Source organism: Pogona vitticeps, chromosome 6, assembly GCF_051106095.1.
Source record: "Pogona vitticeps strain Pit_001003342236 chromosome 6, PviZW2.1, whole genome shotgun sequence".
Taxonomy (NCBI): Eukaryota; Metazoa; Chordata; class Lepidosauria; order Squamata; family Agamidae; genus Pogona; species Pogona vitticeps.
This window is the reverse complement of record NC_135788.1, coordinates 107238331-107257806: the sequence shown is the minus strand read 5'-3', so window position 1 is coordinate 107257806 and position 19476 is coordinate 107238331. Positions and strand designations below refer to the sequence as shown.

At 43.6% G+C, this 19476-nt stretch overlaps 1 protein-coding gene across 9 annotated transcripts in view; it reads left to right on the top strand.

Moving 5' to 3' along the window:
- Positions 1-19476, top strand: part of TEAD2 (TEA domain transcription factor 2) — a 24518-nt gene extending 5042 nt beyond the window's left edge. For 4 of the 9 annotated variants that reach the window (XM_020792746.3, XM_020792744.3, XM_020792747.3 and 1 more), the window contains exons 2-13: positions 5320-5529; positions 7061-7125; positions 7259-7321; positions 7985-8110; positions 8192-8269; positions 9788-9846; positions 10055-10122; positions 10215-10348; positions 11989-12159; positions 13463-13618; positions 15457-15612; positions 17737-19476. In XM_020792746.3, coding sequence (XP_020648405.3) covers positions 5382-5529; positions 7061-7125; positions 7259-7321; positions 7985-8110; positions 8192-8269; positions 9788-9846; positions 10055-10122; positions 10215-10348; positions 11989-12159; positions 13463-13618; positions 15457-15612; positions 17737-17850 — 1338 coding nt within the window. In that variant the 5' untranslated portion in view covers positions 5320-5381 and the 3' untranslated portion in view covers positions 17851-19476. The remainder of the gene's footprint in view (positions 1-5319; positions 5530-7060; positions 7126-7258; positions 7322-7984; positions 8111-8191; positions 8270-9787; positions 9847-10054; positions 10123-10214; positions 10349-11988; positions 12160-13462; positions 13619-15456; positions 15613-17736) is intronic. The other 5 variants (XM_078376999.1, XM_020792742.3, XM_020792743.3 and 2 more) reach the window with 4 other exon arrangements.

Genomic DNA, 19476 nt, shown 5'->3' with positions numbered 1-19476 from the left:
GGAAGTAAAACTCCTTATGATTACTTTCAAGTAAGTATAGGGCTTTAGTGATGCTGTCTCCTACCAAGCATTCAGGTGTAGTGCTTAGAACAGACCTGGGCAAAGTGCGGCCCGAGGGCCACATACGGCCCGCGAGCCGCTCCTTTCCGGCCCACGGACAGTTTTGAACATGAAAACCATTTCTAGCTTTTTGTCTAAAGTTGATCAGTTGCTTATCTTTAACATACCGCAAAAAAAACCTCTTTAGTATTTGTGAAGACTAACAAGTTTAAATAAAAAGAATCATAACATCATTGTTTCATTTCATTTTTAAGTAAAGTTGGTTCGGCCCCCGAACACAGTTCAGATTTTTCATATGGTCCCCCTATAGAAATTAATTGCCCACCCCGGCTTAGAATATGATGTATTAACTAGAAGTTGTAGCAGTGGGACTGAAGAGATTTGGATTCAAATTCCAACATGGGCAAGAGGCTCCTCTCAGGCTAAAAGCTCTTAGAGTATATCTACATAATGCATCTATAAAAGTTTGAAACCTCTTCAGTTGTTAGGACTCTGTCCTACAGAATCCTGGGATATGTAGTTTGGGGAGATACTTAAACATCTTTACTAGAATACTCTAGAGCAGTGGTTCTTAACCTTGGGTAACCCAGGTGTTCTTGGACTGCAAGTCCCAGAAGCCCCAACCAGCATAGCTGTTAGTGAAGGCTTCTGGGAACTGCAGTCCAAGAACACCTGGATTACCCAAGGTTAAGAACCACTGCTCTAGAGTAGACTACCTTCTGCAAACTACTTCAGGGGATTCTGGATACGCTATGGAACTACAAATCCCAAGATTCCATAGGAGGGAACCAGGCAATTACAGTGGTATCAGACAGTGTAGTGTAGCATTATTGCAAGATTACTACAGAACTACTTGTACTGCTGTGATCTTCTGAAAGAAGTAGTGGCATTCAAATGGGAAAATAATAGTTTCCTTAAAAGTAAATCCAATGTACCGTGTTTCCCCGAAAATAAGACAGGGTCTTACATTAATTTTTGCTCCAAAAATGCATTAGAGCTTATTTTCAAGGGATGTTTTATTTTACAGTCATGTCATCCTCTGGTTGCTGAACAATGCTGGACAATGGTGGAGGGTGGATTTCATTTAACTAGGGCTTATTTTGGGGGTAGGGCATATATTATGAACATCCTACAAAACCATACTAGGGGTTATTTTGAGGTTTCGTCTTATTTTTGGGGAAACAGGGTAAATTAATGGGATTTACTCCCTCCTTAACATATTGTGCATTTCAGCTTTAGTTTATGAACTGCTTCATTGACTATGCAAAAGCCTTTGACTGTGTGGACCACAACAAACTATGGCAAGTTCTTAAAGAAATGAGAGTGGAAGTGAAGAACAGATTTAAGGAACTAGATTTGATGGACAGAGTGCCTGAAGAACTATGGCTGGAGGCTCCTAACATGGTACAGGAGGCAGCAACAAAAACGATTCCAAAGAAAAGGAAATACAAGAAACCAAAGTGGCTGTCCAACGAGGCCTTACAAATAGCAGAGAAGAGAAGGGAAACAAAATGCAAGGGAGATAGAGAAAGGTACAAAAAATTGAACAGACTTCCAAAGAATAGCAAGGAGAGACAAGAAGGCCTTCTTTAAAAAAGGGTGCAAAGAAATAGAAGAAAATAATAGAAAGGGAAAAACCAGAGATCTCTTCAAGAAAACTGGAGATATTAAAGGAACATTTTGTGCAAACATGGACATGAGAAAGGACAAAAATAGTAGGGACCTCACAGAAGCAGAAGACATCAAGAAAAGGTGGCAAGAATACACAGAGGAATTATATCAGAAAGATCTGGATGTCCTGGACAACCCAAATAGTGTGGTTGCTGACCTTGAACCAGACATCCTGGAAAGTAAAGTCAAGTGGGTCTTAGAAAGGATGGCTAACAACAAGGCCAGTGGAGGTGATGGCGTTCCAGCTGAACTATTTAAAATCTTAAAAGATGAGCCATGATCACTGCAGATGGTGACGGCAGCCACAAAATTAAAAGACGCCTGCTTCTTGGAAGGAAAGCGATGACAAACCTCGACAGCATCTTAAAAAGCAGAGACATCACCTTGCCAACAAAGGACCACATAGTCAAAGCTATGGTTTTTCCAGTAGCAATGTATGGAAATGAGAGCTGGACTGTAAAGAAGGCTGGCCGCCTAAGAATTGATGCTTTTGAATTGTGGTGCTGGATGAGACTCTTGAGAGTTCCCTGGACTGCAAAGAGAACAAACCTATCCATTTAGAATGAAATCAACCCTGAGTGCTCAACTGGAAGGACAGATCCTGAAGCTGAGGCTCCAATACTTTGGCCATCTCATGAGAAGAGAAGACACCCTGGAAAAGACCCTGATGTTGGGAAAGTGTGAGGGCAAGAGGAGAAGGGGACAACAGTCAAAGGATCAGATGGATGGGCAGTGTCATCGAAGCTACCAACATGAATTTGACCCAACTCCGGGAGGCAGTGGAAGACAGGAGAGTCTGGTGTACTCTGGTCCATGAGGTCACGAAGAGTCGGACACGACTTAACAACTAAACAGCAACAACAAAACACTCAGATTAAGTCTATTGAGCATTTTTATAGTCCAGAATAAAAGATACCATCAATTTTACAAATTTATCCAGTTTAACAACTCACCCCACTTTCCCCTTGTCTGCTTGCAATGCATGGAAACTATTTAACTCTTTACACCACAGATAAATGACTATTGCAGCAGCCTCTGAGAGCTCTTTATGAGTGTATTTCACAAGATCTGAGTTCTTAACTCTGTTAAGTAGCCAGAGGAACCTTCATTTCTACTGAATCCTAGATTATGGGTAATTGCTTCTCTTCCCCTCTCTGTTTCTCCTCCTGCTTTCTGTTACTTGTGTCTAGATACGCGCAGGCTTGTCCAACCTTGGCCCTCCAGATGTTCTTAGACTACAGCTCCCAGAAGCCTTCACCACCACCTCTGCTGGCCAGGATTTCTGGGAGTTGAAGTCCAAGAACATCTGGAGGGCCAAGGTTGGACACCACTGCGAGCAACAGTGTAGAATTGGGATGACAATCAAACGTGACATTAAATGTTTGCTTTATTCGTTTTGTAAAACGTTGATATTGTTTTTGCAGTGAAATTCTTTATTGCACTCTAATCTCTGTGTATATGAGTAGTGATGTTGTGTATGAGAGGTGAAGTCCACGTCTATGTATTCTCCCTGATATGAATACATCTAATAATATTTGCCTTAAAAAGCTGTCCTTAAGATTGCAAGTATTCAGACTTTTGGAGTACGTCTGTGTGTCTGTGTTAAAGGTTTGCCAGGCACCCTGCTTTCGAATCCTTCCCACCACCCCAAATTTTGCCAAGGAACACAGCATTGGTTTTGTTCCAGATTATTTTATGACTCGCGCTTTCTGAAAGTCACTTGTGCATAAGTGGTTTCAAAATTGCCTTGGTGGTGAAACAGGAAATCCCTTTGGGTGGGAAACACTCCCAGGAAGAAAAAAGTTAAAGGAAACTGTTCCCTGTGGGCTTTTTTCCAAAGGAAGTTTATCAAAATAATCTGGTTCCCTTGCATCTCTCTCTCTGCGCTCTCCTTCCCTCCCTCCCTCAGCTGTGTAAAAATCAGTATCAAAAGCAGAGGAAAACCTCAAAGCGCAAGCAAAACAAAATCAGTTGTTTTAACTGCTGCAAATGCATGTCCTTGGCTCGGCTCTGAGGAAGCTGGCAGTTGCGATTAATCTTACGCCAGGGAAGTGTCTCTCTGCGTACACAGTTTTTATCCGTCTGGGAAGGCTACAGCTGTTGAGAGAGTCTTTTGGCGAGGGGGCGGGGTGGGGGGAGGAAAGGAAATGAGGGCCTACAATTGTTGGTGTGTGTGTGTGTGTATGTGTGGATCTGAGCACAGATTAGAAGAGCCAACCCCCTTCCTGTTCTTTAAGGCAAGATGTAATCCATGCTGGAAGGTTTCTTTGTCTCACTGCTGAACTGTGCTCCCAGGGGTCACTTGAACTGGAATAACCAGCAGGCAAAGAACTGGGTTTTGATTTGATGGGGAGAAGCAGAGAAGGGAGGGGGAGGGAGGCCCAAGCTTTTTCATGCCTGCCTTTGAACAATCTGGTTTCTGGAGAGATTTAATTCGTGTACACTGGACTTTCCACTGAGGGAGAGCCTAGTTTTCTTCTTTATGCAATTACATGTCACCCTTGCTCACTTCCGGATCTGTCTGGCTGTACATATACTGCCTGTAACACCAAGCATAACTGACAAGGCAGCCTGTGGGCCCCCTTCAGTTGACTTCTTTCCTTCCCCCCCCCCACTCCCAAAGAACGTGGTACCTGGATAAGATGATTCTCATCTTCCATCTGCTAATAAAGATCAGCTCTGATCATTTGTAATGATCAATTACAACTATCTAGAATTGTTGGGTCGCTCACCACTCTGGTCCATGCGCTCGTAATCTCGAGATTAGACCACTGTAATGCTCTCTATGTGGGGCTGGCTTTGAGATCTATGTGGAAACTCCAGATGGTGCAGAATGCGGCGGCCAGACTTCTCAGTGGGGTAAGGAAACATCAACATATTACTCCCACTCTGGCTACCTTGCATTGCCTGCCCGTTCGTTCGGTTCTGTGTAGATTTCAAAGTCTTAATACTTATGTATAAAGCCTTAAATGGTTTAGGGCCTCATTACCTGATGGAATGCCTTCTCCCACCTAGATCTACCTGTATCACCCAATCTAGCCAGGAGGTGAGGCTGAGGAGCCTAATGCCGAGGGAGGCCAAGAAGAAGAAAAAAACAAGAAACCGGGCTTTCTTGGCAGTGGCTCCTCATCTTTGGAATAGCCTCCCTCCTGAGATTCGCATGGCCCCTTCACTGGGCATCTTTAAATGCCAATTGAAAACCTGGCTGTTTAAGCAAGCCTTCACTCCAACTTCTGTCTGAATTTTTGTTATCTTGTGTTTCTCCCATCATGGATCATTGTTTATTTAGTAATATATTGTTATGATTTTAAATTGTTAAATTGTTATAAGATATGTTGTTACCTGCCTAGAGTAGTCTATACGACTAGATGGGCTGGCAATAAATAAATAAATAAATAAATAAATAAATAAATAAATAAATAAATAAATAAATAAATAAATAAATAAGTACGTACCTACCTACCTACCTACCTACCTACCTACCTACCTACATACCTACCTACATACATACATACATACATACATACATACATAAAATTCGTCCTTATTTCAATCACCACCACCACCACCACTTCTGCTTTCTTTCAGGTATTCATCCTGACACCATAGAGCCTGGCAGCTGGAGAGAGGGGGCCAGCCCCTCCGGGGAGATGGGGGATGCTGGGGAGAAGAGTCTCGACAACGATGCCGAAGGGGTCTGGAGCCCTGACATCGAGCAGAGTTTCCAGGAGGCACTGGCAATCTACCCGCCCTGCGGGAGGCGCAAGATCATTCTCTCAGATGAAGGGAAGATGTATGGTGTGTGGCATTCCATCTGCAGCAAACTGGCTGCTTCCCCCCCTTTTCCTCCCTTTGATTTCCTTTAGGGATTACCCTGAGAACTACAGGATGTGGTGAAAAGCAATAGGCTTAAAATACATGGAGAATGGCATTAAGTATAAAAATTAGGGAGATGCTTTGGAGCTCCCAAAGACTAAGAGAGAGCTATTAAAAGCAAGGTGGCACTACATTTCTCTGGCATAATGCTGATCGAACCTGCTCTCCCTGAACTTGGGATGGGGTAGTCCTGCATGCAACCTCTGGCATATTTGTGAATTAAACTGGGCTGTACCACAGATGGTCTGCATGAGGTGCTCTTTAATGTTACTAAAACAAGTGAAAACAAAGATCAACAAGCTCTTCGGAGCTAGGAGAAATATTCTTGTAAACAGAGGGCAGTACTATGGCAGCTGCATGGGAAGTGTTATTGTAACAGCAGGGCCTTGCCACAGGCTGTATTCGAACATGCCACAGGAGAGCAGCGAATGACAAGCTCATTTTCAAGGATAGCTTTTGCAGAAAAAAAGTAGGCATGTTTTTTCTTTCAGAAAGCTGCTGGCTTCAGCCTCCCACTTGGGCAGAGCTATTATTCTAACCCAACTCACAGAATAATCTTAAGAGTAAATTCGGGTAACACACATCCTATGTAACCACCCTCTTTAGAACAGAGATGGGGAGCGTATGACTCTCCAGATGTTCTTGGATGACAGCTCCCATGATTTCTCACCATTAGCTAGACGTATTCTGAAAAGGACTGGTGGAAGTCCCCTCCAACAACACTGTTACAAGAAAGCTGTTATAATAAATATATTGTTGGGAATGTGGAACAAAAAAAATGTGCACAGGCCATTTTGGGAGAAGCAGCCAACCTCCCATCCTATTTTTCAAAGATCTGGTGGGATCGGAGGATGAACATCATGTTAATATTAAAATTATTATTTTTGTGCTAAGGAGGACAAACAAACGGATGCATCTTGTAAAAATAACATTTTTGAGCTTAACATTTGTACTCGTGTTTAGTGCAAAAGTATTGATTTAAAGTTAACAAATTAAATTGAATGCATTCTTTCTAAAATATGTTGAAACTGAGGCTACCCTACTTTGGGCACATCATGAGAAGACAAGATTCTCTGGGAAAGCTTAAAGGCAGCAGGAAAAGAGGAAGATGAAATACAAGGACTGACTCCCTAATCCACAGGATTGATTCTATAGGAGCTGAGCATTTGAGGGCAGGAGAACATTTTGAAGATGGCTCATTCATAGGGTCAGCGTAAGTCCAAGAGGACTTGATGGTACATAACCGCAACAGTATTTTTTCTAAGCCCTGGGTGACCCAGAATTTCTAGTGCTGTGTCTCCAGCTGTATGTGGCTTCAGAGAGTCTGCAGCCTTGGTATGATTTTCAGCTAGACCAGTATAGCAGCAGAGGGGTATGTTTGGGAGCACAGCCTCCGCAAGTAGTGGCTAGTTTGGACAGATGGTATATCTGATTTCCTTGCCCTCTCTCTCAGGCCGCAATGAACTCATTGCTCGTTATATCAAGCTGAGGACAGGGAAAACACGGACAAGGAAGCAGGTGAGCGTAAAAGGTTTGACTGGAGAGTCTTGGTTCATAGAAAATAAATCTGAGGAGTGGGCTTGAGGGAAGGAAACACGCTCTGTTCTCCCCAAACACTGTCCTTTTGGTCTCTCACCAAATCCTTCTGCAGGTCTCCAGCCACATCCAAGTGCTGGCACGGCGGAAAACCCGCGAGATTCAGGCCAAGCTCAAGGTAAGATCGTTTATTGCTACTGCCATCTTGTTCATGCAAAGGCTCTGCATCTACTCTCCTTAAAGGGAAGGGTTTGTTGTAAAAGACATATTACCAGTTTTTGAAAAGGTGGAGGTGGAGTGGTTGAATTTCTTGTTTTGCATGAAAATTCCTTTAATGCCTGGTTAGCACTCTGAGCTGAGTGTTGAAGGTGGGCAAAGTATCATAAGATCATCCTGTTCTGCCAGGGCTCTGCTCCTGTCCATTCCTGCCTGTTTCAAGTAAGAAGTGGGTAAGAAGAGGCTTTAGGGACTGAATGCCTTGCCATATACATTAGTGGAGCATCTGCATGATCTGGAGGGGGCAGGGATGATATGTCAGAGGTTTGAATTACAGCTTGTGGATTCTTTGGGATTTGATCTGAACGAGCCATACTACAGTGGAACCAATTACCTCAGGAGGCGGTGAGTGCCCTAATGCTGAAGGCATTCAAGAGAAAACTGGACAACCATCTGTTGGATCTGCTTTGATTGGGATTCCTGCCTTGAGCTGGGTGTTGGACTTGATGGCCTTATAGGCCCCTTCCAACTCCATTATTCTATGATTCTAAGATGTTAAGTTCAAGAGAAAAGGGCTCTTGAAAAACAGGGATTTTTTTTTGGTCTCTTTCTTGTTTTCCCTCAGGACCAGGTAGCAAAGGACAAAGCACTTCAGACGATGGCCGCTATGTCTTCTGCGCAGCTCGTGTCTGCCACAGTCCTCCAGGAAAAGCTGGGTCTTTCAGAGCCCCACTACTCACCCAGCACCACCGTAAGCATGTGTGGAGGAGGGGTGTTGTGATATGGGTTTTCTGTGGGGTTGTACCTCTCAGGCAGTTATTCTCAATCTTAGGCTCTTCTGTCGGAATCACTGACCTTTCTGGCCGGGGGCCTCTGGAAGTTGAAGTTAAAAACATCTGGAGGATCAAAGGTTGTAAAGCACTGCTCTAGGGCATCTCCTTACAGCAAATTTAGATTGGGCTACAGTATATGTGTAGGTTTGGCCTCTTAACTTGCCAGTACAGTCTTCCACCAAACAGCCCCCTTCCAGTTGTGCTGAACGATTTGGCTCAGTGGTTTAGGCATCTGGCTGTGGAGCCAGAAATCGGGAGTTCAATTCCCCACTGGGCCTCCTTGAGAGGGGATGGACTCAATGATCCCTTCCAGATCTGCAGTTCTAAGATCTTCTTCTTCTTCTGCATCATCTTCATCTTGATCTTCTTCAACAACACCAGGCACAGTTAATCAAAATTATAAAAAACATTGACTGGTATTATATAACAGATACTTAGGGTTTTGGTTAAACTTGTATCTGTTAAATATCAGCCCAGCATGTATGCTGTTCCTAATATTGCCACTTTTTTTGTAGCTCTGAAATGATGTTATTTCTGAGATCTGCAACTGCTTAAAGTATTGTGAGAAATTTCTTAATATTGTTCCCAAAGCCCCAGTCACTACAGGGACCAATGAAGTGTGTTTCATCGACAAGCGAGATGTTTTGCCAGGTCTCTGTACTTTGTTAGTTTTTCCAAGTCTTTATTTTCAACTCTGGCTTCCCCTGGAATTGCAGTGTCAATGATCCAGTCATCATCATTAGTATTAGTATTCCTAAGCATATGGAAGGAGGCAGCTTGATAGACGCATATACCTATCTAGCTCCTATTTTTAAAGAAGTATTAAGTACTCAGCTAAAGAAGTTCCTTAATAAAAGAAATTTCGACAACCCTTACCAAGATTTTCCAGGTAGAGAATACTCGGAAGTAATTTACCTTTTTCTTCTTCTTGGGGTGTCCTGGGACTGTGCAGCTTGCCCAAGACCATACAGGCTGGCTCTCCTCACAGGAGGCACAGTGAGAAATTTAACTCCCAGACCTCTGGTTTCACAGCCAGACACCTAAACCACTGAACTATGTTATATAAGGATAAACATTATTTCTGACGCAAAAAGCATGCATTCTTTGGGGCAGAATCCCCTTGGAGAAATGTAGTCATGCTCTCCTCTGACAGCTGTCCCTCAAGCAACTAAGTGGTGGGGTACTAGTGGCAAAATGGGGTGCGTGAAATTGGGTGTGTGTAAGTAGTCAGCTAAAGGGCTGTCTGACGGAAGTGGGGAATCCTTGTGATACCTCTTGGCATGTGCCCGTTTCTGCAGCAATATCCTTGGCCATAACGTTTAGATGAATTCATGTATGCCTGAGTAACACATGAAGAGGCATTTCCCTCCTGCTGCTGCTGAGGAGGAGGAGGAAGCATTTTTCCTAAGATAATTTTTGTAGTCTCCAGATTTTGTAAACAGTGGTATTGTTTAATTCAATCTATTGAAATTTTTAAAAATTAATTTACTTTACAGGACTAAATTGATTGCTGCAGTGTTGTAGTCCTAATTTAAATAAGCAATGAAAATAAATTTTACCTAGTAATACCTAATTTATCCTTCTTGCTCTTATAGTCTGCAGAGTTCTTCCAGTTCTGGGCAGGGGATGCAAACCAGCCCCGAGCCAGTCCAGAGTAAGTGTCTGCTGCCTATGGCTGTCCCATCCGCCTGCAATCCTGCCCTAGGAAACAGCATCCTCTTTATTGCCCTTGCTATTCCTTCTCCCTTGGGAACATCATTTGCCTGGTTCTTCTTGAACTATCATACAACCATTTACATCTTTCCACCACCCTCTGTTGAAGAGGAGTACCTTGATTCCACTGTTCATCCTTTTCCCTTTAGTGTCAAGCCCATCATCCAGCAGCCACCTTATCCTATCCTGCCAATCCCAGCGCCCCCTGCTGCCCCAGGTAAGCCATTGTACTAACTTTCATTTAAACTTGTGGTTCTACTGGACAAAGTGTTCGGGTCGGCCTCAATATGTCCTGTTTTGGCTTGACAGGTTACCACCCGCCCCTGGGTAGACTATCCCGTCTCCCCACTACTACCTCCTGGCAGGGAAGCTACATTGGTACGGAAACACTTCGACTGGTGGAGTTCACTGCTTTTGTGGAGCAGCAGGGTGAACAAGATGCGGTGAGATGAGTATGCAAGGTGCAGCGAGATGAGTGTGTGAAGAAACACTCTGGCCTGTGTGTAGGCTCCCTATCTCTTGCCATCTGTATAAATCAGTGTTTTTCAACCTTGGGCAACCCAAAGTGTTCTTGGACTACATCTCCCAGAAACCTCAGCCAGCACAGTTAGTGGTGAAGGCTTCTGATAATTGCAACCCAAGAACACCTGGGTTGCTCAACGTTGAGAACCACTATTATAAATGAAAGCAGTGAGGTTTGTAAAAGTTAAGAAAAGATGGGAGTCAGCACCGTGGAGGAAAAGTGGTGCACTCTAGATATTGTGGGTGACAAGTCCCATTAGCCCAGCCAACACAGCTAGTAGTAGAGGATGCTGGGAGCTTTCAGAGACTATGAGAAGCTTTGACTGCCTTTAAAGACTTGGTTTAAAGTCTCTGTTGGTGATGAAGGTCGGTAGCCAGATTTTGGCCGGTCTTAACAATCATGCTGTGTAATTTCTCCTACAAAATTCTTAAGAGGATAAAATGGAGTTATCCTGTTTTTGCCATCTGGAGATCTTTAGAGAAAGGACAGCAGGGCTTGGGGAATCTCTGGCTGTCCAATTGTTTTGAACTATAATTCTTATAATCCTTTATCATTGGCCACATTGGCTTGGCCATATGGGGCAAGTGATGTTCAGAAATATTTCAAGGGTCTTAAAGTTTCTCCATCCCTAGGATCCAATGTGATCAAACCAAAAAAGGTATTGAGTGATTGATGTAACAAAACTGAATGCAGTAAAGGTAAAATCCAAGGTTAAAATGCTGACTGGTCACCATCTCTAGGTCATACTTGGGAAAATGTGGTATTGTGGTCAACAGGGGCCTTTGAGAACTGAAAGATCACTTTAAGCCTGACCCAGAGCTAGGAAGAGTTGATTTTTTGGCCCGCATCTGTCAGAATTCCTCAATCTGTATGAGCTGCCACTAAAATAATCTGCACTCTTACCTTAATTTACTAAGGGACCTTAAGTGCCTATTTGTCAGCCCTCTTCTGTTACTTGGGGATCATGCTTGGTTATGCTACAGGGTACTGGAAGGATTACTGCTGCAAAGAGCTTCTTAGGCTATATAAATAATCTGAGTGTTCTAGTCGGCCCATTCACTGAACATTCAAACCATCAGTCTGCATAATCTTGGAGTTGTTAGGGGTGAGTATGTGGGTTTTGCGATGTACAGTGGTGCCTCGCATAGCGAGGTTAATCCGTTCCGGATTAACCATCGCTATGAGAAACATCGCTCAACGGAACCAAAAAAACCATTAAAACGCATTAAACTTGGTTTAATGCGTTCCAATGGGCCCTAAACTTACCGTTGAGCGAAGCTTCTCCATAGGGGCGGCCATTTTCGGGCCCTCACAAAGCAAGGGCGCGGCGGGAAAAGTTGCGGTGGCCATTTTGGAACCGCCGATCAGCTGTTTTCCCCTGCTTCGTTGTGCGAAAATCGCTAAGCAAATCGCTTAGCGATCGTCGCACAGCGAAAAAACGCCATAGGGGCCGCTCCAGCGATGGCCCGGACCCCCTCGCTATGTGAATTCATCGCTCAACGGAGCGATCGCTAAGCGAGGCACCACTGTATTGACTTTTCCCATCTCTCCTCCCCACAGTGTAAGCAGCAACACCGTTTTGTGCACATCGACCCGACACCCACCTCCGACTTGCCCTTGGAGGTGGTAGACGTTCGCCAAATCTACGACAAGTTTCCAGAGCGGGGAGGTGGACTGCGAGATCTGTATGACCAAGGACCTTCCCATGCCTTCTTCTTGGTCAAGTTCTGGGTGAGAATTCCTCCCCTCTTCTAGGCTATGATCCCTCTGCTTTCCTGATTCCCAGGTATAATTCATTACAAAGAGAAACTTTTAAGGAAGAGAAGGTTGGGATTGCAGCAGGTATGTATCTACCTGCTCAGCCTGCTGAGATGGAGTGATTGATTTGGACATTCAGAACAGATAAATGTGATTCTGTTCTGAAAGCTCTCATGCCAGATTTCCCAGACATGTGTTTACTCACTGGTTTTATTTTGAAAACTGAACTCCTGGACCCCCAGGTTCAGCTATCTTACCTCCTGTGGATAGTGGCTTTCTGCTTTGCAGCTTCACTTCCACACAATTGTAAAATAAGAGTTAAGGGAAACCTATCCCCCCAAACAATTGCCAAGAAAATGTGCGGTTTTACTCCTAAGATTGCTCGAAAGCTGTTCCCGGACCACTTTGCAGAAGGGGGGTCAGGGAGAGTGCCGCGTGAATAAAAATGCTGCAGTTTGGAGTTTTCCTGTGTAAGATGTTATTTGTTTGTTTGTTTTATGCATGCTGCCCATCTGGCTAAAGACTGCTCTGGGCAGTTTACAGCAAACACAATATAATTAAAATATAATTTAACACAACAGGAAATTAAAAAAATAAAAACAAACACACAGTGCAATCAAAAGCATAAAAATACATTTGCATAATGTGTTAGCTAATCATGCCCATGTCCATGATACTGCATCCCAGTATACTATATCTAATAATACTGTATATAAACTGTATGTAATAAATAATATATATAAACTCAAATGTCTATAACCTCAAATGTAAAGTAACACTGTTAGAAACCTAAGAATCAGTATCAGCTGGGTTCAGGATTTTTAGAAAGAGCTTATTTGAAAATGCACCCTAAGACACTTCCAAATAAAGCATAAAGTAAGTTAACTCTCGTAACAGAGGAAGCACCTTGATGAATTAAAAGGTTTCCAGTATTCTGGGAAAATCAGAAATGATCAGAGCTTGGGAAAAGTTACCTTTTGGGGTTACAACTTCCAACATCCTCCACCAAATGGCTAAACTTGCCTGTGGGATTCTGGGAGTTACCCCCCCCCCCAAAAAAGCTCTGGAAATACTGGTAATGGCCACCCCTTGCTTTGCTCTTTGTCTCCAGAAGCTGGCATTTACAAACATATTGTTTCTGCTCATTGTCCAGACTGTGACAAAGTTCTGTTGATAGCTTTATCCTCATCTTGGAAAGTAGAGGAGATATTTTTCAGAGGTTTTTTTTAGAAATGTATCATTTCTCTCTCCTTTTTCTCCTCTTCCTGTGCCCTAGGCTGATCTGAGCTTTCCCCTCCCTGAAGAAGAACCAGGGGGCACAGGAGGGGCCTTCTATGGGGTGAGCAGCCGATATGAGGGCCCACGGGCTTTGACTCTCAGTTGCACCTCCAAGGTCTGCTCGTTTGGCAAACAGGTGGTGGAAAAACTGGAGGTGGGTGCGGCAGAGGGAGGAGGGAACCATGGGACTGAAGGGCTCGTAGGCGGCCGTGCTGGGTTGGAAAGGTAGAGCGGGGTGGGTTGAGAGGGCTCAAAACAAGAGTGGGCAACCTTACGCCTTGCAGAATTTTTGCACTACAATTCTCTTACATTTCTTACTGTTATGCAGGCTGGGCCTTTTGAGAGTTGAAGTTCAGATCTGGGAGGTTCAAGGTTTCCCCACTTTTGGGCTAGAGAAACATGGATGAGTGACCATATATAGGAAAACAGGCAGCTGTCTTATAATCTGAAGATGTTACTAGTCTATCTAGTCTAGAACCTGTTGCACTGACTTTGTCGTGGCAATAACTGAAGGTTCTCCTGATAGAAAACAAGAGAGAAGACAGAAGAGGATGGTAGGGAAACATACCGAGACACAGGAGCCTCTGGCCATCTTTCTCCTTCTACTCTTTGGCTAACATTCCCACCTTCTTCCCACCTCTTAGGGTAAATTAGCTGTTAGGAAATGGAAATCAGGAGGAGAAAGCTGGTCAGTGACTTCTGCTTCTCTGTGCATGTACCTGTGATGAGAGCTTGGTAACATTTTGTTTTGGACTGCAAGTTCCAGAAATACTCCATGGTAAGGTTGTCAAGGTCTATCAATTTTCCCCTCCACCATCCTCTCTATCTCAAGTTGTTGTTGTTCTGAATGTTCAACAGGTACAGCCTGACTTTGCATGGCTACCTTTCTCACAGCACATAGAATAGTGTAGCCAGGCTCTTGGTTCAGAATGTGTAGCCACCGTTTTATAAGAAATAGATTATGGGACTTACTGAAACTCAAGATTTTGTTGCTGAAACTCAGCCTTGGGGTGCAGGAACGGTATAACAATATTCATCCCCTTCCACCAAGTAACAACACCTTAGTTGTTGAGCTCTTTGGGGTTTAGTTGAGGAAGGGTTGTTTGGGTCAAAGATCACTCACTGATTTTTAGATGTTTAGGCTTAATCTATATCTCTAGGAGGTTGAGATTGGTAGAATGGCAGTGTGTGTGTGGGGGTGGCCCACCAGGTATTGTTGGTCTGCAATTTCCAACATTTTTGGTTGTTGTTTCTGCTGGTTATGATGGGTGGGAGTTGTAGTTCAGCAACATCTTAGGGGCCACACATTCCTCTCCCTTACAGTAGACTCTACAGCTGTAGCACTGAGTATTAGAAGAGGTCAAAAGCCTGTGCCTTTTTTGTGTTGAAAAAAACACAATGTAGAACGTATGCATGTAGAAATCTAGTACAGTGAGGTGAGACTAACCTTCCTCCTTCATGGGTTAAGTTTGTCTTCTGCCTGCAGCCAGAAAGAGGGTTTCCGCTACTTGTGTAGAGTATTAAGAAGAAGCGTTATCTTCCCTGCAGCCCAAAACCTCATTTTGTTGTATGTGTAGACCCCTTGAGGTGTTAAGTGTTTTTTTAAAAAGTTAATTGGGTTTTAGGATAATGTAGGAAATGGCCTTTCAGTGTGTTAAGCCGCCAGCAACAAAGGCTTTGGCATTATAGACTGCAACTCAAAGTTGTAAAGCCATGCTGTATTCTACATCCCGATCAAAAAAGAAATATAGTTGGAAGGGGGAGAAAAATGTTATTTTACTTTCTGTGAGATGTGCTCTTGAAACAGGGTGTGGTTTTTTTGGCTTTGAATTGTGCGGCTTGTACTCTTAGGAGAGGTCCTTGAGTTTGATGAGAAGGTGATATTTTCTTCCATGGGCTAAGGAGATGGGCGTCCTTGAAGTGTAAGATCAGGCTTCTGTCTCCAGGGCTTGCTTTGTCGTTAACTATTCCATTTCACCCACCCAACTCCAGACAGCTGAGCCTCCCCATTGGGAAGATGGGCACTTTGTCTTCCAATTGCAACGCTCACCCCTCTGCGAGTACCTCATCAATTTTATCCGCAAACTGCGAACGCTGCCAGAGAAACCCATGATGGACAGCGTGCTTGAAAACTTCACCATCCTGCAGGTATTTGCGAGGAAGAAAACACTGTAGACCCCAAGAGTAGGTTCTCTAGGGGAGCAGGGAGAGAAGCAAAGCAAGTTGCTGCTGGGATGTTGGGTCTGTCCTTGGGTCTGTCCTTGAGATCCGAGTCCAAGTCTTTGACACTGAGTCCCAATTCCGAGTCTTTGGTACCAAGTCCTGAGTCCCTATTAAAAAGTTTTGTCCCCTAGAAAAAATGGAGGGGTGGGTAGGTTCCAAGTCACAAGTCCATGCCATTGAAGAAAAGAAAGCCAAGTCAAGTTGCTGGTGCAACTTTTAAGTCTGAGTCCCACGACTCGAGTCCCCTTCCTTGGGTTCCTGTGCTATAATCTCTTTTCTGTATAAACGGTATCTGCACTCCTTAACAGGATTGGGGGCACTGTAAGTTATCTTTGTTTAAGTCTTCGGAGTGCAACAAGGCTCCCCAGCCCTGTTCAGCCGGGACGTCCCACTTCAGCTCCCCACATTTTAGGATAAATGAATAAACCTTCATCATCACACTAATTAAATAATGATGCTATAAAGTACTGCATCATTTCAGAAGAGGAAACTTGCTCTGGCCACACCGGCTATGGAATTCTGGGAGCTGTAGTCCAAAAAGATAGTATTTCCAATTTGCAGATAGGCCTATGAAAAGGGAAGGTTTCTTTAACAAATCCTGGAAAACAATGAAGTCTCCAGTGAATGCCGATAGACCAGTTACTCTCCTAATGAGTGAGTGTGATACTGAAGGCCTTTAAAGGATGGCAGTAGGGCTTTATTTATTTACCTACCTAACTTCTTTTCTCCTTGAAAAGAACCCAAGGCAGTTTACAACAATTAAAATACAATATTTAACATTAGTAACAGTCCCTTCTACCCAAAACCACTCCAGGCAATACAGGGCTGAAATGCATTGATCAGATGCTTGTGAGGCTCCATGCATCTGAAGAAGCCATAGCCTAATGTTCTGCTTGGCTTGTAGGCTTTCTGCATACGAGGAAGTTTTGACAAGAAATATATTTTTGCCTGTCTTAATTTTTTAAGGTAGATTACAACTGCTGCTTGCAGGAGTGGGGTAATAGCATTTGAAACAAGCGGTGGCCACTGCTGCTCCTTCTCTGGGAGCACAGTGAACAATGAGTCAATCCTAGTTCTTCCCCTGTCTGCCTTTAGTGTAGCATTCCTCAACTGGGTGCCCTTCAGATGTTTTAGAAGACAGCTTCCAGAATTGCTAAGCATTTGGACATATTTGCTGGCACTGATGACCATTCAAGTTCAGAACATCTGGAGAGCATCCCAGATCGACAGCTGTTTCAATGGCTAATGTCAGGGTTCTATACTCCTTTCTTCCCCCCAGAACAAATTGGAGCGGTTGTCTTAATCACTATTGTCAATGTAATTATTATTACATAAATGTCTGTCCTGCCCTTCCTTATAGACATTCAAGACAACTATGAAAATTAACTCTGCAACATTTCAATTAGTTAACAAGCTAGTTTAATCAGTTAAGCAGTTGGCTTAAATTAAAAAGTATCTGTGGCTTAACTGGGATGATCTAAAGCCATGTGGAAGATAGGAGGGCCTGGCGTGCTCTGGTCCATGGGGTCACGAAGAGTTGGACACGACTAAACGACTAAACGAACGAAAAGCCATTAATATTAGTTTCAGTACAAGTAGTTGTAAAAGGTGCCAGTGGCAACCTGCATTGCAGGCAAGGCAAAGCGAGGACACCTCTTGTAAGACAGTGCTTTCTGTGATCCAGATGTGCGCTATCTAAGAATATAGTATTTGAAACTATATTTTCTTATATTTTAGCATGTTAAATATGCCTATGACAACTGCTTGTTAAATACTAGAATGCAGTAATGAATGATCCAGCTATGAGACGGGTAAGAAGCCTGATGAGGAAGCAAAAGTAGAAATGCTGCCATGTCATGCTTTAGTTAGTAACTGGTGGCTACATGAACAGACACATGGGGGTTAGTGCAGAGACCTGGGAGTTTTGAAATTACTAGCTCGATTGCAATAGATTCATCATGGAAATGTTTGTATAAAGGTATACACTTGAGGAAATGGGTTGGTTTACTTCACAACCAAATGTTGACATAAAATGTACCCACTCCACAGGTTTTGCGGGATCAGGAAACTGAGGAGTTACTACTATGTGTGGCGTTTGTATTTGAAGTGTCTGCCAGTGAGCGGGGGGCACAACACCACATCTACCGGCTGGGCCGGGACTAATGAACATTTTTTAACTTGCCACCACCCTCAAAACCAAGCCGGACATCCTCATCTTTTCTGCTCCATGGACTACAACCTCTCTCAAGTAGTGGATCAACTGCCATGACAACTGCTGAGCCTGGTATGGCGATTATTTGTTCCATCTCCTGGAAACCGGGGTCACACCCAGAGAGGCTCTAAGGCTCCAGCTTGCAACAACTGCCATGATTCAGTGGATGACCTTGCTACCATGGCAACACAGTAGTCACCATGGACTCCATGAGCCCTCATACTTATGAGAATGCTCCTCTTTCAGTCAGTCGTCTCCTGTCAACTGCGGTGAAAGAGCAGTTAACCTCTACCCTGTTTCAGAGACTTGTCTTAAGAAGTTACCCCTCAGGGTTGAGTGTCTGGGATTTTAACACTCCACTGTAACAAAATTAATGACATTTCCTCACACTCTTGGCTCTTAAAACGGCCAAAACTTGAAGTACTTGACACTTAAACTCTGACAGATCAGGTAGCAGTACAGTTTGGGATGGATTGTGTCCTGTCAGCTTGCAGATGAGGATTCATATATTTGATGGCTCCTCCATTTTAAAAAAGAAAAGAGACTGACCTTTTTGTGTGTCTTATTTTTATGGTTTGGGTATGAAGGTATATCCAGTCATGCATGGCCCCCTGCAACCTAAGGTGGTGCTACTCAGAAAACAGTTCAGTGCAGGGGTGGGCAGTGAGAATTGCAGTCCAGCAATACTGAGAAGGCCACATATTCCCCCACCCCACATTTTGCATACTAAGCCCACCATTGGTAGCAATGTTCATGTTGCCGGAGCACATTGCCTCACCTCATAAATGCCTCATGTCAATAATGCCTGAAACTCAGGCCTTTATCGACACGAGGCATAATGAGGTGACAAAGAGCAGAGCATACCATACCTCTAATGAGTGCTAATGCATGATTCATTATGCTCAGCCATAAAAAACTACGTACACATCAGCAAACCCAGAGAAAGGAGTCTATATTCTGCTTACAGAAAGTTTAAAATGTAGCAATAAAAATAAAATTTTCACATGTTATTCCCTATATCTGCCAGGATATATATGTCAGGAAATAAAAATCCCTTCTGCTATCTTCTACTGCTCAAGGGTATAGACCTAATTTCACATGAAACAAAGTGGAAGATGCGTTTTGTTGCAAACTGCGGTGTGAATAATATTCATTCGTACTCTTGTGTACTTTCTTAGTATATCATCCTCTACCCTGTGACATTCACAACGTGTCTCCACCTTGATGGGAAAGAGCAAAGGTGAAGGTGATGTGATCTTACATAGTTTATTTTGACATATGGATGTTGTATCTGGCTTCACACCAAATTAATGAAAAGGTTTTGAGACACCCCCACTTCTCTCTTTAGTTAATAACCAGAATAGGGCTGGTTCCAGGGCTGAAGCGCCCTTGGGCTGCTCCAAAGGCGGTGGGGATGGGGAACCAAGAGAAATGTGGGATATAAAAACTGGAAATTCTTACATTGTACCTGTACTTTTTGGATATTTTGTGCAAAGTGGGATGGTAGCAATAATGGGCCGCCTTGGCCACCTCAAGATGGCCTTGCACTGGAATACATTAAATGAAGATGCTCTGAA